Source organism: Aethalodelphis obliquidens, unplaced genomic scaffold, assembly GCF_003676395.1.
Source record: "Aethalodelphis obliquidens isolate GAN/ISIS:26980383/991018 unplaced genomic scaffold, ASM367639v1 scaffold99, whole genome shotgun sequence".
Lineage (NCBI taxonomy): Eukaryota > Metazoa > Chordata > Mammalia > Artiodactyla > Delphinidae > Aethalodelphis > Aethalodelphis obliquidens.
In genome coordinates this window covers 2,752,123-2,777,001 of record NW_020838043.1, presented here as the reverse complement: position 1 = coordinate 2,777,001, position 24,879 = coordinate 2,752,123, and the positions used below count along the sequence as shown (strand labels likewise).

At 36.0% G+C, this 24,879-nt stretch overlaps 1 protein-coding gene and 1 non-coding gene across 11 annotated transcripts in view; both read right to left on the bottom strand.

Annotated features, from left to right (window-relative positions):
* Nucleotides 1-24,879, bottom strand: part of RPS6KA3 (ribosomal protein S6 kinase A3) — a 117,366-nt gene that overhangs the window by 14,490 nt on the left and 77,997 nt on the right. For 9 of the 10 annotated variants that reach the window (XM_027096163.1, XM_027096165.1, XM_027096164.1 and 6 more), the window contains 10 exons: nt 20,602-20,639; nt 20,224-20,366; nt 19,953-20,023; nt 11,100-11,188; nt 10,843-10,907; nt 10,664-10,766; nt 8,577-8,701; nt 6,839-6,964; nt 3,429-3,518; nt 1,319-1,477 (listed from right to left, as the gene is read on the bottom strand). In XM_027096163.1, coding sequence (XP_026951964.1) covers nt 1,319-1,477; nt 3,429-3,518; nt 6,839-6,964; nt 8,577-8,701; nt 10,664-10,766; nt 10,843-10,907; nt 11,100-11,188; nt 19,953-20,023; nt 20,224-20,366; nt 20,602-20,639 — 1,009 coding nt within the window. The remainder of the gene's footprint in view (nt 1-1,318; nt 1,478-3,428; nt 3,519-6,838; nt 6,965-8,576; nt 8,702-10,663; nt 10,767-10,842; nt 10,908-11,099; nt 11,189-19,952; nt 20,024-20,223; nt 20,367-20,601; nt 20,640-24,879) is intronic. The other variant, XM_027096170.1, reaches the window with a different exon arrangement.
* LOC113614558 (U6 spliceosomal RNA) lies at nt 12,360-12,462 on the bottom strand. The gene has a single exon (XR_003430676.1). It is a non-coding gene; the product is annotated as a U6 spliceosomal RNA (small nuclear RNA).

Below are 24,879 nucleotides of genomic sequence, written 5' to 3'. Positions count from 1 at the left end.
CACCTACTTGAATACTTCTTTTATCATAAGCCTCTCTGACACTCCTTATTAGACTTATGTGTTTCCTCCATCACCAAATTCTGAGTCTATGTTCTAATCAATAACCTCAGTTTTAGGTCCTAACATCCGGAACACTATTTCTCCAGAACATTTTAATAACTAATTACTGCTGAGGCACTGAGAAAAGAACATAGAAGAGTTAGATGACTGCAAACTCACAAATTCTTCAGTGAAAACTGAGTTCTACCAATTTCCAATCCCAGTACTAGGCAAATCTTGAGCAGCTACAAGTCAAGAAGCTCTAGAATTAAATTAACACATTTCATTTGTTAGCTTCTAGGGGCAAAGAAAACGAGAATAACGTACTGAAAATAAACTCCTTAAGAAGAGATCTCTTATTCTTTTCTTGCTTCCCATTCCTCTTCACTCCTCTGCTGTCCTCCTTTCCTTCCTCCCCTCATCTCTCCTTTGTTCCCCTTCCCTCCCAGACTTCTCTTCTTTTAAAAATATGATTTTTTTTTTTTGCCACTTACTAAAAATCTATATGCAGGAAGAAAGGAGGAAAGCATCCACCATCCAGAAACCAGGTGGCTATTTGGCCTCATCTGTTTGAAGGATTTCCTTTTATAAGTGAATACAACCCATGACTCTCTGGTTCACTTCTAAACTCGAAATGGGCCCAGTTCTCAAAAGTACACAGTGGCCTAGCAAAAACGGTGCTACATCTTCCAGGTCACAAACTCTCACTCACTTCTTGGGAAGCATAAAAATTTAATGTTTATAAACAAGCTAAAATTTCAAAGTAGAACTTCAAGCTCATGACATGTACACACTGCTATATTTAAAATGGATAACCAACAAGGAAGGACCTACTATATAACACAGGGAACTCTGCTCAGTATTATATAACAACCTAAATGGGAAAAAAATTTGAAAAAGAACAGATACATTTATATGTATAACTGAATCACTTTGCTGTACACCTGAAACTCTCACAACATTGTTAATCAACTATACTCCAATATAAAATAAAAAGTTAAAAAATTAAATTAAATTAAAAAAAGAAGGAAACAAAAAAGAATTTCAAGCTCAATGGGAGAAGTCTACATAGAGGAAGAACAGTAGGATAATTAAGCTAATATATTTTTCATTACAGGCATAAACTAACTTCTACCTTTGTAATTTCAGCTCAAACATTAAGAAAGAAAAGGTAAGAAAAAGAGTATTTGGTATTTTATACCAAATTTTATAAGATATTATACATATATGTGTGTGTGTGTGTGTGTGTGTGTATATGTAAAACGTTAAAAAGACTTACCCCTTGTGCGTGAAGATATTCAACAGTTTTGGTTATAGTAAACAGGACAGCACTGGCCTCTCGTTCAGAGAAAAATTTCTGTCTAAGTATTTTATCCAGCAATTCACCCCCTTTCATAAGTTCTGTCACTACATACACATATTTTCCATCATCATATACCTGTAACATTTAACAGCAAAATGTAAAAAATTATGTGAAGCTTTACATGTGCTCAGCACACAGTTTGGCATAGTAAAAGAGAAATTAAAACTCACTTTATATACAAGGAAAATTTTACTTATCACAACCAATGAAGGATATAAAATTTGCAAACAATTTTATACACATAAAGATATTAAAATAGGAATTGATGAGACTGAATGTCAGAAAAATAACCTTTAGTTTCCTTCCGTGAACCTTAACTCATGGCAATCAAAATAAGTATGGGTATGGTATCCGAAGGGGCACTGAACTTCTGCTCTTAGGGTGTGTTCCTCTTGATCTTTCTACCTACTAATGATGAGAGGGACTGGTAGAAAGACATGCTGCTGTGATTTTCCTGGAACTTCTGCAACTGCAGAACTTCTGTATTTATACATACAGTACAAAGAATTATTCTGGTTTTGATTAAATCGAAAGACAAGCTGTGGCAAGAACTAAGTAGGAAGATTAAGTAGCAAAGAGAAATTCCATTCAACCACGCAGAAGCATACCAATTTACTCCTAATGTCGAAAAAGAAAGCTCACTGTAATTTTGGATTTGTACTCTAGGCACTCCCAAACTGAAATAACCCTCTCCTTAAACTTCAGGCCCTTTTATTCCCCTCTTCTCAAAGAGTTACTGCACACCTTTGCTTAGCTCCCTAACAGGTACCATGTATTAGGGCCCCAAATATGGAGAAAACAAGGTACCTGCCCTCAAAGTTTTTATTCTAGTAGGGAGAAACAGACATAGAAATAAGAGTTTAAAAAAATGTTGGAGATGCTGTAACAAAAGTGGGGATAATTTTAGAGACTTTGGAATTTGAAATGAAGGAAGGAGCAAAGATGTAAAAAATAGCAACAGCTTAGGGAGTTCCCCAGGCAAGGCTGAGAGAAAGTGTTTTCTACATTTCCTTTTTAATTTACTTGGCTGGATTCTTGGAGGTTATATTAATTAAAGAGTCACTTAAGTGAAATATTTAATGGGACTAAGTTAACATTCTCCTCTAACAATGAACAGTGATAAATTATTCTGAGGAAATTAGAGTTTCAGTTAGGAAGGAGAAGGGAGGATAAACGTTGGTATTCACAGAACCTCAGAGGTGAAAGCTACCTTAGGAGTCCTCTGGCTTAGCTGGCTACATGACACTTCTGGTCTACAATACCCAGACACGGCCTTTCAGCCTATGTGGGCACCATGAGCAAGAGAGGACTTAATGCTGCCTGAGGAGTTCGCACCCTTTGCCAACACCTCTGTTACGATGAAAGCTATAAGTAGCAGGGAAAGGAAACTTCACTTGTCTGGGGGGTGGTGATGGGCAGGGCAGGATTCCTGAAGGAAGTAATGCCTTAGCCAAGTCTTAGTTGTGTGGTAGTTAGCCAGGCAAAAAAGGGAAATGGCATTCTCAATTGAGTGAATCATAAATTCAAAGACAGAGCAGCAGAAGAAAACGAGGTATGTTAAGAAAAATTTGTACATACTTGAGCATGGCTGGAGCATAGGGTGTGTGAGGAAGTGTGAAAACTACTACAGATGGAGGAATGCAGGGACCAGAGGTGATGGGGAACATGAACTGTAGGCAGGGAAGTAACATGGTTAGATAGAAGGGACAGCTCTCTCTGGCAGTACTGTGGAAGACAGTTTGGGGAGCCTATGGAGCCTGAGACTTGTCAATCCTGAACATAATTAATACCCAAGTGTTCCAGTAAATACTGATATTAAAAGCAATAATGTGATACTTTTTTTTCTTAAAGGCAGAAAAATTAAACATTTTTCTCTATAACTGGAATTATGCTATATATGTTGGCCTCTAATTTATTTTTTTTACTCACTATATCGAATTCTTTGTCTACCACATGATATGTGAAAACATTCCAAGTATGAGTTAGACAACTGAGTCAAATGATCTACGTTAAAGAATCTACTTACATCCTTTAGAGTAATAATGTTTGGATGTTGTCCATAACGAAGAAGAATTTCAATTTCTTCTGTAGGGTCTCTCTTGCTTTTATCAATAATCTAAAAGGCAAATATTTATCATAAAATCTCATGAACTATACAGTATAAACGTTAAGTATTTACAGCTACAGGCTTAGGTGTTATTTTGGGTAAACACTGTATTTATAAGCCATTTATCAACCATTTTTATTCAAGTACCTGGCCAGACTGTCTAATCAAAATTTGAAAGCCAGTCTTGATATAGATGGCAAGGCTGTAAAGTAAACTCTACGCCATGAGTCACATTCAAACCAGGTCTGTCTAGTTTAAGTTTTTAGCAAGTTTAGGATTTAATAAAAACTCAAGAGCCTCAAGAAAAGGTACCAAGAACACAGTTAACATATCTTTCTTCCAGCCTTCAATGTCTTACACCTTTGGGAACGCAGTTAACTTTAAAAAAAAAACAAAAATAAGATTTATTTATTTGTTTATGTTTGGCTGTGTTGGGTCTTCGTTGCTGTGCGTGGGCTTTCTCTAGGCGGCAAGTGGGGGCTACTCTTCATTGTGGTGCGTGGGCTTCTCATTGCGGTGGCCTCTCGTTGCGGAGCACGGGCTTCAGTAGTTGTGGCACGTGGGCTTCAGTAGTTGCGGCTAACAGGATCTAGAGCGCAGGCTCAGTAGTTGTGGCACACGGGCTTAGTTGCTCTGCAGCACGTGGGATCTTCCTGGACCCGGGCTCAAACCCGTGTCCCCTGCATTGGCAGGCGGATTCTTAACCACTGCACCACCAGGGAAGCCCTCAGTTAACTTCTAACCCCTATCAATACAGATAATTAAGAGCAAGATGTATTTATAATATCACCGTTAGCATTTGTTTATTGAATTTACTTTCTTTAATAAAATGCTTCAATGGAATATCCCATCAGTTGTAAGCTACTTATAAAAAATTAATAGTTATGTAGAACAAACTTTATTTTTGAAGCTAGGCAGAAAGCTAAGCAGAATACCATACCTAGAATTCTACTTGGCTAGAATGAAGTTTAATTATTACAATAAAGCCCTTTAAAATACTAATTTAGCTTTCCAACTCTTTTATGTCACCTGCTTCTTAAAAATACTTCTCTTAACGTTTTCATCTGTTAAAGTAACATTACATTTTTAAAAAGGCAACAAGGACTTCCCTGGTGGCACAGTGGTTAAGAATCTGCCTGCCAGTGCAGGGGACACGGGTTCGATCCCTGGTCCAAGAAGATCCCACAAGCCGCAGAGCAACTAAGCCCGTGCGCTACAACTACTGAGACTGCACTCTAGAGCCTGCGAGCCACAACTACTGAAGCCTGCGTGCTCTGGGGCCCATATGCCGCAACTGCTGAAGCTCGCACGCCTAGAGCCCATGCTTTGCAACAAGAGAAGCCACTGCATTGAGAAGCCCACACACCGCAACGAAGAGTAGCCCCCGCTCGCTGCAACTAGAGAAAGCCTGTGCAGCAACGAAGACCCAATGCAGCCCCCCCCAAAAAAAAAAACTGAAAAGAAAAAAGAAAAGGCAACAAGTTTTCCTTTCCTTTCATCCAAAATGTAGTCTGAAATAAATTTTGTGACCTTCATACTTTCAGTTTTAAAACAGCTTAGTAATTATGTATGCAATAAATACCCAAACGCTTCAGCATCCTAGGAAAGAGCTTGCAACTCTCAATATGAGCCAAATCTGCTATCTGAAATGGATTTAGTTGTGAAAACAGTTCTTTATTTGGAGAACAGGTAAGTCAAACATACAGGCGTCCACTGTGATCAACTGCAAATGATAGTGTAGAATCAGGCAAATGGATGATTAAGAAGAAAGGTCCATGGAATAGACATGCTGACTCAAGGGAGATGATTTGGGGTTAGTCTTTTGAAAACCAGAACACATTGGGAGGTTTTATTTTATTTTTAAAAATTTATTATTTACTTATTTTTTGGCTGCATCACATGGCTTGTGGGATCTTAGTTCCTGGACCAGGGATTGAACCCGTGCTCCCTGCAGTGGAAGCGTGGCATCCTAACCACTGGACCACCAGAGAATTGGGGAGGTTTTATTTTGGGCAACATTCTCTCTGATCTGCTAATCTTGAGCCCAGCTTACATTATATCCATAACTCTGCTTGTGAATCTTAGATATGTAGTAATTTCAGTAGAATCAAGTGCTGGGATTGGTTTTAGGGATGTAATTTAAGTCACAAGAATCCACATATAGCTGGAGGATGTTCTCAAGGTTTTGGTATACTGCTCCTGGTTTCTATAATTTGAAGGGGGCCTCAGGACACTTCTGCTTTTTTCTGATGTGTTTATGGAGGCAAGATACATTCTTAGACTGCCTACCAAGTACATTATTCACATTCTCTCCTTTCATGTGTGCAGTTTGAAAATTTCTATGTACCCCACATTTCACTGAGTAGAAGAGCAAATTAAAATGTATTTCTATGGTTCATCCTTATAACTGACAGAATGCCTTACAGACACTGATGACTTTTTAGAACAATTACATCCAAGTTTAAGATAGCGGCAACCATTTTTGGGTGTGTCCTCCCAGATATTTGCTATGCATAAATAAAGCACATTTATTTTTACTTTTACACAGTAAAATCATATTAGATCTAGATAAATGGACAGACTGGTGGAAGGATAGAAGTAATAATAATTAATGCCACTTTCCCCACTAACTAAACACGAGCTACCCATAGTTATAGACTAGTTCTAAGGCTCAAATTAAGTTGAAAGCTTTAGACATTACTTGAATTGTTTGTGATGGGAGAGCAGAGGCATCCAACTCAAGAAGTGAAAAGGCAGAAACTTGAATATAGTATTTGTTCACTTATAACTAAAGGTTTGGACTCGAACTTTATTATAGAGGTATGTGCCTTGGTTTTTGGCTTAGGAAATCTTTACTGTCTTAGGATGCTTGACGAACTTAAAACAGCTAATGATAATATATTTTATGACAGTGGTTCTTATTCTTTTATTGGTTCACAGATCCTTCTAAATGTGAAAGGTGGTATGAACATTTTTGCCATAAAAATGTAAACATACAAAATTTGGCATATAATTCCGAGGAACTCCCTGACATCTTGACCATAAACGGGGGACTTCTGAGAGTACACGGGGTGCTACTAAAAACCAGGTCAGGTGTAAAGTGGTACTGCCCTCCGCAAACTGGATGTATGCTGCCTTACCTTTTGAGCTCATAGGAGGATCTATGGTTCCAGATTAAGATCCCTGAAGATCACTAGCCAGACATTTATATCACCTTACCTTTTTATAACAAAAGGCACACTTACCAAAGAAGACTGTAATTTTTAACTGGTACTAGCATGCATGAATAAGAACTGTTAGAGGTGCATTTGAAATCTAAAAACACTTACCTTCACTGCAAACTCCATGTTTGTGGCTTTATGTATACATCTCTTGCAAACGGAGTAGGAGCCAACCCCAATATCTTCTTTTACTTCATATCCATCAGTAAACTGAATACTGTTCCTGTGTAACTGCTACAAACACAATTATAAATTGATGAAGAGCCCTGTAATGACTTTGGTACATTACATAATAGGGAAACATGTTACTCAGCATGCACTGTTGGCCTTAACTATAAATATAAATGAATTTAGTAAAAATAAAAATGAATTTTTCTGCATATATTCTTCTACAACTGTGCATTTCTGAAGTGTCTACGATACAATGCACAGCAAGAAATATGCCTTTAAAAAAAGCTTATGTTGAAAAGAAAAAACTGAATATGTACAACAAGAAACACAGAGCTACGTGATAAGGGGCCGACAGCCTTGCCAGTGGTTATGCCCCATTCTACTCCCCAAACGGCTATAGGTCTTTGAAATACCTTTGCAAACGGGGAGACATTTGAAACCTCTGGTATAGAAGAAAAGATTTAGGAGGATTCAGAATTAGAACATCTGGATTCGTCTCTCCGATGCACCGCACAGAAATCATAAACATACATTCTATAGAATTCATCACATGCTTGTCATAGTAAAAGGGACAGACTATTTCAACATGAACTTTGTTCAAAAAACAGTGCTTAAATTGGTTTTCTAGAAAGTGGAAAGCAAGATAACTGACTTGTGAAAAAAACTTTAGCGCAAAAGCAACTTAATCATCAAGCAAATTCAAGCACTAAGTATACCCTAAAAACAATTCAGTGCTTCAAAAGATGTATCTAGTTCCCTCTATGATTAAGAAGATGAATTAAATTTATCTTTCCATGATACTACGATGGGAAGAAATAAATCTAATGGTTTGTACTATTTGTGTTCCTCTAATAACATTTAATTTAGCAGTGCAGTCGCCTGCTACAAACACACACACTCAGAAACCTGCTTCTGTAGCTCCTTTTTCTCCCACTCTGATCAACAGATGGGATAAGGAGGGAGGTACCCTAAGGCAGTATCCATAACCATTTCTTCCTAATGACAATGGGGCTCCAAAAGAACAAGGACACAAAACTTGGAAAACTTAAAATTTAAGTTTATTTTTATTTCTTATATATTTCTATGGCAGAGGTTGGCAAACTATGGCCTGTGGGCCAAATCTGGTTCACTACCAGTTTTTGCTAAACAAAGTTTTATTGGCACACAGCCATGTTCATTCATTTACATACAATCTATGACTGCTTTTGTGCTACAATGGCAGAGTTGAGTAGTCGCAACAGAGATCCATATAGCCTACGAAGCCTCAAATATTTATTATCTGGTCCTTAGAGAAAAAGTCCACTGACCCCTGTTCGAAAGTATCAGTGAACTAGGAGACCTCAGCTCACCACAGCTGATCTAACAGAGACAGAGGATGAAACAAATTAGGCCCAATAAACATTCTAAGGCACAGGAGACGAGAGACAACAAGATGGTGATACTTATCTCAACTCTCTTAGAATTCTACTTTCAAGTCAGATAGGTATCCAGGATTCTGGCGCATGCAACCTTTTCAAAGGTATATGAAAGGAGTTTCTAAGAGTAATGTCAATGATATAAAATGTATTTTAAGCTGCTCACTTAAGGTCAGCAGATCAAATCTAACATAATTATCCACACGACGAACTGTATCTTACAACACTTCAAATTTAAAATTACTTAGACATTCACTCACCTGAACAATTGAGTGCACACCAACTGTCTGCATAGCTTGGCTTTCATCATCTGAGGTAATAGCAACAAAACTAAACCCCCGAAAAAGCTGATGTGCATTAGCACTAGGTGGAATGCCAGGTGAATCTGAAAAGAATAATAAATTACTAAGAAAGTAATTGCTTTGAAAGGTAATTAAGGGAAGAATTGTCAACATTATGAGCGTTCTCACTTATTCTGGAATTCCACTTCTCAGGTATCCAGTGTTTCCAGGATAACTAAGTAAGGCACTGTATCAGATCTGTCCTGATGGCTTATTGCCATCAAAACTCTAACATCCTAGTCCCTCAGAGCCCAGAAAATTGCTAATTCATTTGAAGAATATACTAAATTAATGAATTACTGGGTTAATATATTCTAAATTAGCACTGTCCCAAAGAATTTCCTGCAGTGATGGAAATTTTCTTTATCTGTGCTGCCCAATACAGTAGCCCCTAGCCACATGTAGCTACTGAGAATTTGAGATGTGGTTAGTGTGACTAAGAAACAAAATTTTTAATTTTAATTAATTTAAATTTAAACAGCCACATGTGGCTACTGGCTACCACATTGGACAGTGCAGCCCTAAATAATAACCTAACAATGCTATGGCTCCCGGTTAGGGGGAGACATAAGGTTGATCTGCAGATAATTTAGGAGAAAGGGATTTAGTCCAGTGGTCTCAACACATAATGTCAGAATCTAGAAATCTAAACTGAAGATAAAATTATTATACGTGTAAAAGATCAAATTTATATATATATATATATACATATATATATACACACACACACACTAGGACGATCACAGTACGTAGTCCTTAAAATGTTTTATGACATGACATGTATTGTTATTCAAATTATTTATGTGGAATCTACTGGCATTAACAAAAACAGAAAAATACTTTCACAATACAGTTAATGCTCACTAAAAAAGAAATAATACAAGTATAATAAATATGTTATTCATAAATATAAACATACAATTAGGCATACTAATATTTATAAACATACTATAAAGGCTAAAGGCAAGCAAAAAACAGGTAAATCTACTTAAACATCAACTCCACATAAAGTTCTCTTTTAATATCAGCTTGATATTCTCAGCAATATATATTGTTTAGTGAATTCTACATCAATGTGACAGTATTATACTGAAGACTTCTGCTAAGAGAACCTATCTGGGCAGAATATAATATAGAACTGCTCTATTCTAAGATTTTTCCTCTATCAGGACAAATTGTATTGAGAAAGCAAAGTAAAACATTACCATATATCATCAGTTCTATGCATATCACTGTCTATACATTTGATAAAATTCTGTTCATGTGTTAATCCAAATTTCTAAGGCTGCCTTACAAAAATAAACACCCATCAATGCTTAATATAGATTGTTAGACTTTTGGCTGTAAAGCTTTATAGCAAGGTTTGAATGATACACTCTATGGGAAATACACGCAAGTACATTTTCTATTTATTTGCTTGTCAATGATAAACCTGGGATCTGATACACCTAAATGAGAGAACATTAGAGTGAAAAACACCATTATGTATAATGCACACACTAATGAATGAAATACAACTTACCATTTCAAAGATCACTTCTCTAATAGTCACTGTTTGTGCAATTTTAGGATAAAGCCTGATACAGGATATGAATCATTTTGAAGTTATCACACCTCACATGAAGTTTAAGTTATGTTTGGGATTTGAACTTTGTAAGTACTTCCAGAATACCATATAATATTAGAATTTTAAAGGGCACTACTTATGCTGTAGTAGTTCATGTGAACATAGCTACAGGTAAATAAACGCACAACCAAATAATTTTTTCACACAAATTGTATGGAAGTTTAAGGTACAACGTAATTTGCTAAAAGATTTAACAAGGATCTTAACTTCTATAAAATGCTATAAAGGATTTACTAATGATCTAGTTATTACAGCAGGGGTAGTGTATGAAGGGAAAAAATGAGGACAGTATATAGAGTTATACTAGATAAGATTTTCTGATTGAACAAGAAAAAAATATATATTGTCTTATATTTGGGTTTTCACGTTTTCTCCTTACCTTTGGGAGTTTTCGCAGTAAACTCAGGATCAAAATAGAAAGTATCTTCAGGCCTGCCAGTTGCAGGTTTAAAAGGTGGATGAATTTCTCTTCTATACAGTTTCTGGAGGAAAAATAAGAGACTTAGACATGTGTTAATTATAAAAAAAATTTCAAGCAAGTTTTCATTCTATACTTACATTCCAGTCTATTGTTGAGAAAAATGAATGTCTTTTAATTTCTTCAACTCCATCTGGTCCTGCGCCTATCAAAAATTGACTAGTTTTGATTAAATGGTAATTTTATTTCAAGGATAAATATATTGTTTATTCAGTCTTCACTTTTAACATTTGTTCTACTATTTCATAATCCCACAACAAACACAAATATCCATCTCCCCCCTAGAAAACAAACACCAACAAACACACAAAAGAAACAAATTAATTAAAAATTTTACCTAATCTGTTTGCAGGATTTCGTTTGAAAAGCATTCGTAAAAGACTCTGGGCTTCAGGACTCAAAAACTGTGGCATCCCAAGTTTGGCTCTAAATAATAAATCCATATATTTTATGTTTTGGAGGTATCTGTATTTTATTTTTAAAATAAACTTTTAATTTTAAGATAATTATGGATTCAAAATCAGAAATAATACAGAGAGAGCCTACGTACCCTTTACCCAGTTTCCCCCAGTGGTAACACCTTACAAAACTATAGTGTGATATCACAACCAGGATACTGACATTGACACAATCCACTGATCTCATTCAGATATCTCCAATTTTCACTGCACTTATTTGTGTGTGTGTTTAGTTCTATGCCATCTTTTAAATTGAAGTATAGTTGATTTACAGTATTACATTAGTTTCAGGTGTACAGCATAGTGATTCAGTATTTTTGCAGATTATATTCCATTTTAGGTTATTATAAGATAACAGCCATAATTCCCTGTGTTATATTGTATATCCTGTTGCTTACTGATTTTATACATAGTGGTTTGTATCTGTTAATCCCACACCCCTAATTTGTCCCTCGCCCCCCCTTCCATCTCCCCTTCGGTAACCATACGTTTGTCCTCTGTATCTGTGAATGTTTCTGTTTTGCATATACATTCATTTGCATTATTTTTTGACTCCACATGTAAATGATATCATACAGTATTTGTCTTTCTCTGTCTCAGTTATCTCACTTAGCATAATGCCCTCAAGGTCCATCCACATTGCTGTAAATGGCAGAATTTCATTCTGTTTTATGGCTGAGTAATATTCCATTGTGTGTGTGTGTGTGTGTGTGTGTGTGTGTGTGTGTGTGTGTGCACGTGCGTATGCCAAATCTCCTTAATCCAATCATCTGTCAATGGGCACTTGGGGTGCTTCCATGTGCTGGCTATTGTAAATTGTGCTGCTATGAACACTGGGGTGCATGTATCTTTCTGAATTAGAGTTTTCCCATCAACAGTGTACAAGGGTTCCCCTTTCTCCACATACTCTCCAACATGTGTGCTTTTTTTTTGGCCACACCGCGCACCTTGCGGGATCTTAGTTCCCCAACCAGGGATTGAACCTGGGCCCTCGCAGTGAAAGTACGGAGCCCTAACCACTGGACCGCCAGGGAATTCCCATCCAACATGTGTTATCTGTAGACTTTTTTTTTTAAAACATCTTTATTGGAGCATAATTCCTTTACAATGTTGTGTTAGTTTCTGCTGTATAACGAAGTAAAAATATGGAATGCTTCACGAATTTGCATGTCATCCTTGTGCAGGGGCCATGCTAATCTTCTCTGTATCATTCCAATTTTAGTATATGCGCTGCCAAAGCGACCACTATTTGTAGACTTTTTGATGATAGCCATCCTGACAGCTGTGAGGTGAAGTTCTATGCCATTTTATTACATTTCTAAGTTCCTGTATCCACCACCACAGTAAAGGTACTGAACAGTTCAACACCACCAGAATCCCTCAAGTGGCTCCTTTATAACCACACCCAGCTCCCTCCCTCCCCAATTCCTAACCTCTGGCAACCACTAATGTATTCTCCATTTCTATAATTTTGTCATTTTAAGAATGCCATGTAAATGGAACCATATAGTATGTAACTTTTTTCATGCAGCATAATTCCCTTGAGATTCATCCAAGTTGTTGTATTAATAGTTCATTCCATTTATTTATTTATTTATCTATCTATCTATTATATTATTTATTTGGTTGCACCGGGTCTTAATTGCAGCACGTGGGCTCCTTAGTTGCTGCTCCAGGGCTCCTTAGTTGCAGCAGGTGGGGTCCTTAGTTGCGGCTCATAGGCTCCTTAGTTGTGGCTTGCTGGCTCCTTAGTTGCAGCACATGAACTCTTAGTTGTGGCATGCATGTGAGATCTAGTTCCCTGACCAGCGACTGAACCCGGGCCCCCTGAATTGGGAGCATGGAGTCCTATCCACCGCACCACCAGGGAAGTCCCAATAGTTCATTCATGTTTATTGCTAAGTAGTATTCCATGACAAGGATATTCCACAGATTATCCATTTATCTGTTGAGGGACATTTGGATTGTGTCCAGTTTGGGGCTACTATGAATAAAACTGCTATGAGTATTTGGGTCTAGGTTTTTGTGTGAACACAGAATGTTAGCCCCAAATCTTCTAATGAACTTCTTCATTTTTCAGAATTTGGTAAAAAGCACTACTGTAAAAGTAAGATCACCTGAGTCTTAGTTCTGGGTCTGTTACTAAGAACTTTGTGACCTTGGGAAAGCCAATCCCCTTGAGCCTGTTACCAGTTCTTCATGAGCAAGGGGATTGGATGTTAGATTAATGGCTGCCGAACTGTAGACTTGGAACCCTTTCTCAATAGGAATTTAAGAAATCCAACATTTAAAACATTTAAAAGAACATGTGCTTCACACACCTATTTTTTTCCTCCCGTTCCCTTTAATAGCCCTCCAGGGAAGGGGAGCTGGTGGGAAAGGGGTCTGTGGAACATCTAAGATGTCTGTGGCACACAGTCTGAAAACCACTGGCCTGGATGAGCTTGAAGGTCTGTTTCACTTCTAATATATAATTTTACTCTTTTTCTCAACCTACAAATTAAGGAAACCAATGATCCTGTAAGTATGAAAATAATAACAGAGCTGGAGAAAATGGCTAGCAGAGAAATTTCTATTTCAGAAATAGATCCATTTATTATTCAGTGAGTTGTTATTGAAGCTACTATGTGCTAGACACTGCTTAGGATACGGAGATAAAGACAGCCCCCCCCCCACAATCAGTGGGGAAGACAGATATAGATAATGCTAGTACATTAAGAGACAAATTCAGAAGGACACATGTAAAGAGTGCTAAGGGAACAGTAGGGAATATCTATTTTAACATGGGAGGTTGAAAAAGGCCTTAAATGCAATTTAAAGGTTGAGAATCTATTCGTTTGGCCAGTGTCCCCCAATATTTTACTAAATAATATTAATTTCCCTAGACACTTAGCAACAACAAAAAAATATTTCATGATCCAGTGAGTTTGTGGAATGCTATCTATTATACCCCTTGTTAGAGACATAAAAATAAAATACGTTGCATATAAAAGGCCGATAAATTTAGAGTAATGAAATCAGTATTTTTCTAAACATTTGTTTTTAGCACCTCTTCTTCAGAGAATACCTATTAACATCTTGTAGAATTAGCATTCTGTTGAACGACAGAAACGAGGGGAAACACTGCCGTATTTGGTAACAGGAATATAGCAGAGGTCTCTAAACAGTGGACTAACGGACCAGATTTATTTTCAAGAGGGAACTCCAAGGGAAGTATAGAATGATCTGGAGTAGGAAGCGGTGGTAGGCAGTGAGCAATCTACTTAGAAGCTCGGCCCTATAGTGTGGGTAGGAGATCACCATGGGTAGGAGATCTGAGAACTGTAAGCAGTGCAATGCAGAAGGAAGGCTGGGACAGTGAAATATTTCTGAGAGTGAATTTGGTGAATACCTTTGTATGCAAGAGAGGAAGAAGTCAAGAATGATTTCTAGGTTTCTGGCTTAGGAGATAGGGTACATGGAAAAGCTGTTAATTGGGAATACAAGAAGAGGAACAGAACAGCGAACAAAGATAAATTTAGTTTAAAAATGTTAAGTCATGCAGGTGAGTAAATGGAAATAAAGGTCTGGTGCCTGGTAAATTAAGGTAAGAAAGAGTGATTTGGGAGTAATTAAAATGTTCAATAGTTATTGGAAAGACTGATGTCAGTCAGGAAAGTGAGTCCAGGCGGGGAGAAAAGCATATCAGAGATGGAACACTGGGTAACGAGAACATTTAAAAGGTGGTCAGAAAAAGAACAATTTGGGCATTAAAAATAATGAATGCAATTGGCTGAATCACACTGATTATTAAATCCCATGACTTCGTTATAGTGAAAAAGGAAAAGGAAAAAGCCAAAACTAACATAAAAACCCAACTCATCGGACATCACCCCCACTGGGGCTCATCTTGTTTGAGCCTTATTTCAAGGTAACTAAATAGCCCTAGTTGATGAGGAAAAGCTCATTGTTTTGGAAAATACCAGCTAATAAGTGAAGGAATAACAGTAATAGAAAATACACAATTTAAAATCCCTAATAAAATAACTGTTTCAAGTAATGATTATCAGTGGATGAAACTATTAGATGAAAACCGGACAGGGAACTTTACAATGGAGGGATCAGCTGTAACCATGGGAATTCATCACTTAAAGTGGGGCAACATGGTGCTGTAAGCCTCCTGATGTGATGCAATAGGGTGCAAAAGCACGAGCTATGAAATAATGTTGCCAAAAAAGTTTAACCAAAAACAGGATAAAGTAACAAGTGAAAAAACATCACAAGGAGAATAAAAAAACTTCACACTCCTGGGAAAAGACTAATTATTATGTAACCATGGTAACAAGAGAGGCGCCAGAACCATTCAATTGATCAAAGACAACTTGCCTAGGTGAACAGAGTTTTTTGTTTTTGCAAACCAACGAATCAGTAACTGCTCTTCATCTGTGAAAATTAGCCAAATAAGAATGAACTGACGCCAATAACCACACCTGAGTGCCAAGAGTCCCACCCAAGTAACCATACTTACAGATGATGTCGATTCATTTTAGGCCCTGAAAACCTGCCAATTCTTGAACTCCACCCTTCCCCAAAACCCTATATAAGAACAATGGTCTACTCTGCTTGGAGAGATTCTACTGGACCAGCACCGCTTTCCCTACTATAGTAAGCAATACAATCACCTTTATGCTTTTTGTTTCAGATATTAAGAAGTGGTCTCATCTTTTAACAAGATAAATTCAGAAAGTGAAATTCTATAAAAGTGACATGGTTTCTACAAGTAAATGGCAGGGGAACAACAGGGGTACACTGTTCTAGATGAACAGAAGCTGAAGAAATACAACGAAAGGATATGTGCAGACTTGATTTGGGATACAGTTTTGGAGAAAACCTGAAAAATCTGGTTAAGGATTGGTATTAGATAACTATTACCAGTTTACATAAGAAAATATCCATACATTTTAGCAATGCAAACTGCAGTAGGTGAGAAATGACATGTCTGGAATGCTTAAACTATTTCAGTAAAGAAGAAAAAAAGAAAGGAGGAATAGACAAAGCAAATGTGGCAAAATCTTTATGACTGTTGAATGTGGGTGATTGGTATACGTATGTTCACTGTATTATTCTATTTTAGCGAATTTACCCTTGAAATTTTTCATAATTAAAAAGAGAAAAGCAGGCAGAGAAGGAATGGTCAAGCAAAAGAGACCAAAAGAGGAATGATTAGAGAGGTGGGAGAAGCAGATGAAAGTAGGAAAAATGAAGGGGGGAGGGGGTGGCCAGCAGTGTCAAATACTCCTCAGAGAGACCTTCCTTAAATGTCTCATCTAAAATGATTCCTGCCCCTGCCCCTTCCCTCAGACTTCAAAAGTACCCTGGTTTATTATCCCCACTGCTCCTGTTACTACGGGAAATTATTATATTTATTTGTTTAAATATTAATTCCTTGTCTCCCCCACTAGAATGCAAGCTCAGTGAGACCACAGAAGATCTTGTCACTCTTGTTCACATTGCATCCTAAGTACATATAGAAAGACCTCAATCATCTGTTGAATGAATTGCGTGAACAAATCATACAAAGAGTCACCTTTCTGACAATCTGCCACTAGTTTAAGCAACCAGGAAATTACTGATGACCATAGTGAGAGAATGGAGCCGCTCAATGGAGCAGTAGAAATGAACGACAAACAGGCTATGGGATAAAAGCAGCCAAAAAAAAAAAGTAAGAGAAAGCACAGACCACTCTTTAAAGAGGCTTTTTGTTGAAAGAATGCAGGAAGATGCTGCAGAAACTTGAAAGATAGGCCAAGTCAAAGAAATGGTTTGTTTCTCTCAACACTAAAGTGTGTCTATTAGCTGAAAGGAAGGGGCCAGAGTAGATGGAGTGATGAAGGTTCACTGAACATTCATTTGTATAGCAAATATTTTTCAATGTTTTTTATTGTGAAGAATAACATAAAGTGCAAAAAACAAAACCAAACCTCCCAAACCCAAAACCAAAGTACACAGCTCCATGATTGACCACAAAGTGAACAGTCATCTGGCCAAGAAATATAACATTGCCAGAACCCCTCATCCAATGTAACTACTTTCCTGATTTTGCCGCAGGCTTCTGCCATCTAAATAGGGACCCTAAAAACTATGCTTTAGTTTGTCTGCTTTTAAAACTTTATAAATAGGATCATCTGTGTAGTATTCATTCTTTTGTGTCTGAATTGCTTTTGCTCAACATTCTTGTGAGATTTACCCAAGTCATTGTATGTAACTGTGGTTTGTTCATTTTCTTTGCTGTATAGCACACTACACCCACGGGCAAAAGGCTTCAGCCTATTTTTGTATGGCTTTTGAGCTACAAATGGTTTTTACATTTTAAAAGTGCTAGAAGCAAATAATAAAAAATACAAATATGTGACAGAGACTGTGTGTGGCCTACAAAATCTAAAATATTTATAGTCAACCCCTGCTGTATTCCATTGTATGAATATACCACAATTTATTAGTCCATTCTTCTGTTAACAATCTAGTTTCTACCTTTTGGCTATTATAAATAATGCTGCTATAAATATCTGGGTACTTGTTTCTTGATGTGCAAGTACCTTGATGCATAAAAACTGGGTGCATGCCTAGGAACAGGATTACTGGATGAGGTTATACATGTATTTGACTTTAGAAGAAATGCCAAAAACTGCTTTCCAAAGAGGTTATATGAGTATTTACATTCCTTCCAGCTATGTATGAAAGCTGCCACTGCTCCACAGCCCGTCAGCACTTTGTATTGTCAGTCTTTGTACCCTTAGCTACTCTGGCGGGTATGTAGTTGTAGCTCACTGTGGTTTTAATTTGCATTTTCTGATTAATGAGGGCAAGCATCTTTTAATAAGCTTATTGGCCATAGGATATCCTCTTTTGTGAAGTCCCTACGTCTCTTCATGTTTCTACTGGGCTGTCTTTTTCTTATTGATTGACTGGAGTCCTTGACATCTTCTGGAAACAAGTCCTTTGTTGGTTATATGTTATAAATTTCTTCTATTTTTTCAATGGAATATTTTGATGAGAAGTTATTAATTTTAATGTAGTAATAATTTATCAATCTTTTCCTTTATGGCTCATGCTTTTTGTGTTGAAAGACTACTTTTTCTACACCAAGGTCATGAAGATTCCTCCTATATTCTCTTCTAGAATCTTTCTTCCCTTTTCCCATATATATGTTAAAATATATATATATATATATATATATGTAATATACTTGGAAATGATTTGTGTATGGTGTGAGGTAGTTTTATCTTTTTCTGTTTGAATATCATTTTTTCCAGCATGATTTACTAAAAAAGGTGCTATTTCCCTACTGCTCTGCAATTTCCAATGGTTGTAAATCGAGTGTCCATATATGTATAGGTCTGCTACTGGCCTCTCGAGTCCATTGCACAATTCTGTTTTCTATACTTGTTTTAATGCCATATTGTCCTAATTATAGTTATAGCAAGGCTTGATACTTGGTAAAGCAAGTCCTCCTATCTTGATATTCTTCAGGAGTGTTTTAGCTATTCTTGGTCCTTTGTATTATCATATAAGAACCAGTTTATTAAGTTCCACACAAAAAAATTGTTAGGATTTAAATATGATTTGCATTGAAACTACAGTTATGCTGTCCAATATGGTAGCCACTAGTCACATACAGCCACTGAGTACTTGAAATGTGGCTAGCTCAAACTGTAAGTGTAAAACCTGCAGTGAGTTTCAAATAAAAAAAATAATGTATCATGTCTCGATCATTTTTTAATGCTGATCACATGTTGAAATGATAATATCTTGGATATACTGGGTTAAATAAAATATATTACAGTTAATTTTAGTTGTTTCTTTTTACTTTTTTAATGTTGCTACTAGAAAATTTAAAATTATGTATGGGGTTCACATTATATTTTTTTATTGGATAACACACATCCTTTATAACACTTGGGTCTGTCATAATGTGAATATTGGAAGGTACAACCTTCCAAGTTACTTTGGTCTTTTAAAATTTCCTAGCATTTTCTAAGTTCTCTGCATAAAGTTCTTGCATAACTTCTGCTAGATTTATCCCTAGGTTTGATTTTTTTTTACTATTGTAAACAGTATCTTTTTAAAAAAATTCCATTTTCTGTTGCTAGTATACAGACATGAAATAGATTTTATTTATTGACCCTTTATCCAGCAACTTTGCCAAGCTCTCATTAATTCCAAGGATTTATATGAAGATTTGGATTTTCTATGGACACAATCATGTTAACTAAATAATGACAATTTTTTTTTGGCCGCGCCGTGGGGCTTGCGGGATCTTAGTTCCCTGACCAAGGATCGAACCCAGGCCCCTGGCAGTGGAAGCGTGGAGTCCTAACCACTGGACCACCAGGGAATTCCCAATAATGACAATTTTATTTCTGCTTTTTAAACCTTAAGCTGCACTTCTTTTGGATGCCTTACTTTACTTGCTAGTACCTCCAGGACAACGTAAACAGAAGTAGAATAATGGGCATCTTTTTCATATTCCAAATCTCAAAGGTAAACCTTTCAGTAGTAACATGAAGATAATTATGAGTATTCTAGATCTATGGGGTTTGCTCATATTTAAACCACGTAATATTGATGTCATAATATCAATGAATTTCTTAGTTATTTCTTATACTATAGCTAACACTCTAAAAATCTCATTTTTTAGTTTGAAGCATTTATTTTTAAATCTCATCAAAACACATCCACTAGGGAGTACTTACTTAAGAATCATAGTCATTGTTTCTTTTCGATCTTTTCCTTGGAAAGGTAGTGTACCAGTGAGCATCTCAAACTATAAAAAGGCGAAATAATCAGAGGTATTAGTCAGTAGGTATAAAATCTGAAGGCTAGAAGATAAAAAAGCATCATCTTAATTACAACCACATCTTCTAAAATTGCTATACAATAAAACAAGTGATTTATATTTCTACTATATTCACTAGTGAACTTCAAAAAAAAAAAAAACAAACAAAAAAACACCCCAAACCTTACCATTAACACACCGAAAGACCACCAGTCCGCACTCTGAGTATGACCTCGACGATTAACTACTTCTGGAGCCATGTATTCCACAGTTCCACAAAAAGAATACGCTTTCTTTTCATGGTCAATAGACTCTTTACTTAGGCCAAAATCTGCCAAAATAAATATCAAGTTCATAAATATCCTACAATAATTTGCACACGTAAAGTTTAAACTTTGAGTTCCAAAGTTTACATTAATAGTTCCAATATTTACATTAATTATTTAAAAATTCTAATTCAAGTTTTTAACACAATGTGTTACTTAATATTTATACCATGATCAACCTTAAAGGAAATTAATTATATAGAGTAGGAGAGACTATTTTAACAAAATGAGGATTTTTACCTGTTAACTTGATGTGACCTTCTTCATCAAGAAGTATGCTGAAAGAAAACAAAGTTAGAAAATCTTTTCAAACCATTAAAGAGAGATTTTTCGAAGTTAAAACTGAAATTACTCTGTTAAGTATCAGATCATCACATTCATTCCAAAATATTGCTTTAGACTCTGAATAAAAAGGCGAAGGTAAAGGAGGAGAAAAATTATTTTTTTGGACACACATACATAACGAATCCCAAAGGCAAAGCCTTATAACTTGTATTAATGAGCCAGGGACACTTGAGAACTATGAGGAAAGGAACCAAGACCTATATTCTAAGTTGCTCTTAGTGCCTTTCTGCAGAGGTGGCCTAAGTAAACTCCCTAGTGCTTGCACAATAGACAGAGGTCTGGATAGTTAAGTCAAAAGTGTTAGAGCTGTCATTTTACAGGCATCTGACTCAATCATTCTTTACTAGCTTTTTTTCTTTTTCTTTCTTTCTTTTTTTTTTTTTTTTTTTTTTTGGCTGTGCTGCGCAGTTTGCGGGATCTTAGTTCCCCAACCAGGGACTGAATCCAGGCCCCGGCAGTGAAAGCGATGAGTCCTAACCACTGGACCGCCAGGGAATTCCTTCCTAGCTTTTTTTCTGACACAACTTACACAATCCTCTTCTCCTCAACCCACCTTCCTCATACTCCTTGTTCTTCTTTGACCCATCACTACATTGTATATATTATCCAGTGTTTTCTCTCTTTTTCAGTAAACTGAGAGCTCCTTGAGACTTTGACCTTATTCATCTTGTAGCTCACTGTTTGGTAGAGCACAGATAAAGAAGAAATGTATATTGCATGAATGGGGCCAGTCTACAAAGAGCTGATAGAGCATTCCAAAGAGTTGGGATTTCTTCTTAAGGGCAATGAAGATCATAAAAGGTTTACATGAATGGAAGGTAAAGATAATCAGATCTGCAATTTTAGAAAACAATTTAGAAGGAAAAATAAAGAATAGTGTGCTCTTAGGTATGACTTATGATAAAGAACAACAACTGGAGAAGACACTCAAGTTTCTGGCTTTAGCAGATACTTGAGTGGAGAGTAAGGTCGTTAATTAAGGAGCTATAGAAAGGAGTAAGTACTAAGCTGTTAAGCCAGTTACTGCATTTCTGGATGGGTATTTGAGTATACTGACTTGAAAGGTCAAGTAATAAGGTCAACTATTTCACTCATATTCAAAACTATTCCATAATATAGGCATTTCCTTACTTTTAATACATTTAATTCCTTTTAATTCCTTACTTTATTTCCTTACTTTTAATTCTTTTAATTAACTAAAAAAATGTGCAAGCCAAATTTTGTTATAATAAAATTTTACTATGTAAAAATACTACCAACCTTCCTATATCATCAGTTCAACTATGATTACAATAATGTTTACCAGTGAGGGTAATTCAGTAGGGACACAGTGTTCAAGTCTCTTTCACTACAAAGGACTTGTTATGAAAAAAATACTGATCTTGATTATGCTTGACTAGAAAGCAGACCAACACATTTAGGGAATATAAAGGGAATTATTAGGTATGGTGGGAATCATCCTCCCTTCTGTCTAATCAATACCTGGAAGACAGTTCTAAAAACAAAACAAAACAAACCTCAAATCATTCTTGGTAGTTTTGAAAAAATTAAAAAAGAAAACATGGCTAAAAGGGAATTACTTATACTTCCTATAGCAAGTGCATTCTAAGATAACCATGCCCGTCCTTTATCTTTGAAAGAAAAAGTCAACTGTATTACTCTCAATAGCAAAGTTCCCTTTCAATTATTAATAATTATTTTTAGCCATATTTATTGTAACAGAGTTCTAGTTTAAAAGGATCTGGAAAACCCCTTATAGTGCGTAAAACAATTGGTCTAAAAATTTAAATTTCTCCTAAGCTCTACATGATGATATCACTTGGATCATTTAACAATTAAATGTTATTTCAGTTTAATAGTGTAGTCTAGACATTTACGTGAAAAATCTCACTATAAGCAATCTTACCCACATTAGATCTTATTTGATCTTTGAGACAGGATCCATGCTTTATATATAATTTTAAAACCAACATTAATACAATGGTCTACAATAAATACATTCAATTAAATGATATAAAACACGAACACATTTTTATTATGAATGTTTAATCTTATGTTCACAGTAAATTTTTCTTCTAAGGGCTATATGCTTGAATATTCATTCTCACTAGGAATTATATTTTATGTTGTGATAGTTAGAAATTGGGAAAATGATGAGAAAAACTCAGTCATTATCTGGGGAATAAAATCAGAACCATATGAAACTTATCCGAAAACAAAATACCTGAAAAAAACCGTAAAATATGAAAGTATAACAATTTCTAAATGATCACTTAACAGGATTCCAAAGGAGTATTTCCTTTGTTTCCCATTGTAATATATAATTTAAATTTTGCATGTAACATTTTAAGGTAAGTAATATCCAAATTCTTGATAAAGATGATAGTTACACAACTCTGAATATACTAAAAAACATCGACTTGTTTACTTTAGTTTTAATAGCTGGATATTAATATATCATATAGGTCCAAAGATCAGGACACAAAGATTTATGTACAGTATTTATTTAATAAAGTTTAAAACAAATGAAACCTATATTGTTTAAGAATGCATACTTAGGTGGTAGAACTATTTTTTTTAATTAAAAAAAATTTTTTTAGTATAATTAAAGGTTACTTTCCATTTACAGCTCTTCCCCAATATTGGCTATATTCCCTGTGTTGTACAATACATCCTTGAGCTTAACTTACACCCAATACTTTGTACCTTACCGCTTCCCCACCTCTATATTCCTGCCCCACCCCCCAGCAGCCACTAATTTTGTTCTTTTTTATGGCTGAGAAATATTCCATTGTATATTTATAACACATCTTTATCCATTCATCTGTTGGTGGACAGCTGGGTTGCTTCCACATCTTGGCAATTGTAAATAATGCTGCTATGAACATTGGGGTATGTGGACTATATCTCAAAAAAGCTATTTTTAAAAATTCTTGATAGAACAAGGCTCTTGTTTATATCCTTAAAAAAGGAGAAAAGAAAACCTTTCTTTCTCAAAGTGGTAGATAGTAAACACTAACAAATTAAAACACAGAAGTGTGTACAATTTAAATAATATTAGCTTCTTGATAACCACTACTATAAAAGTAAAGGGAAATTTGCTTAACTCTCATTAAAAATGTGAAATCATGTGGAGAAGAAAATTTTCAATAAATGGTATTTGGAGGAAACAATTAGCTCCATGCCATCCCTCATACCAAAAAATTTCTAGATGGAGTTAAAAGTAAAAAAAAAAAAGAAAGAAACCATAAAATTAGAAGAAAAAAATCTTATCATGAGAATTGGAAAAGCCCTTCGAAGAATAAAAGTCACAGAAGAAACCACAAAAGGAAAGACTGGTAGATCTGAGGGAAAAATACTTGTGTAGGTTAAAATAACACCAAATTAAAAAATAGGGACTTCCCTGGTGGCGCAGTGGTTAAGAATCCGCCTGCCAATGCAGGGGACATGGGTTCAATCCCTGGTCCAGGAAGATCCCACATGCTGCGAAGCAACTAAGTCTGTGTGCCACAACTACTGAGCCTGCGCTGTAGAGCCTGTGAGCCACAACTACTGAGCCCGAGTGCCACAACTACTGAAGCCCACACGCCTAGAGCCTGTGCTCCACAACAAAGACAAGCCACTGCGATGAGAAGCCCGCACACCGCAACGAAGAGTAGCTCCCACTTGCCACAACTAGGGAAGGCCTGCGTGCAGCAACAAAGACCCAACACAGCCATACATACATACATACATACATACATACATAATAAAATAATAAAATTAAAAGATAAACTAGAAAAGTGTATTTGCAACATATGTCAAATGGTTAAATTCTTAATTTGTATAGAAAGGTCTCTTACAAAACAATGGGAAAAAAACAACACCCCAAAAGAAAAATGAGTGAAGGCCATGAACAGAAAAATCACACAAAAATACAACTGCCAATAAAGCTATAAGCATAGATTTCCACTTCATTAAAAATCAAAGAATGCAAATGAAAACAAGGGTAACGTTAACAGGTATTTTGATTAACAGATATTTAAAAGTATGAGCACATAAAGGGTTAGCAGAAATGTGAAGCATAGGCATTCTAATCCAGTGTTTGTGGTAGTTCTATGAAATAATATTATTTTATATTACCCCCTAAATAATTATATTACACTGTATTCAACTTAGCAGCATGATTCCTTA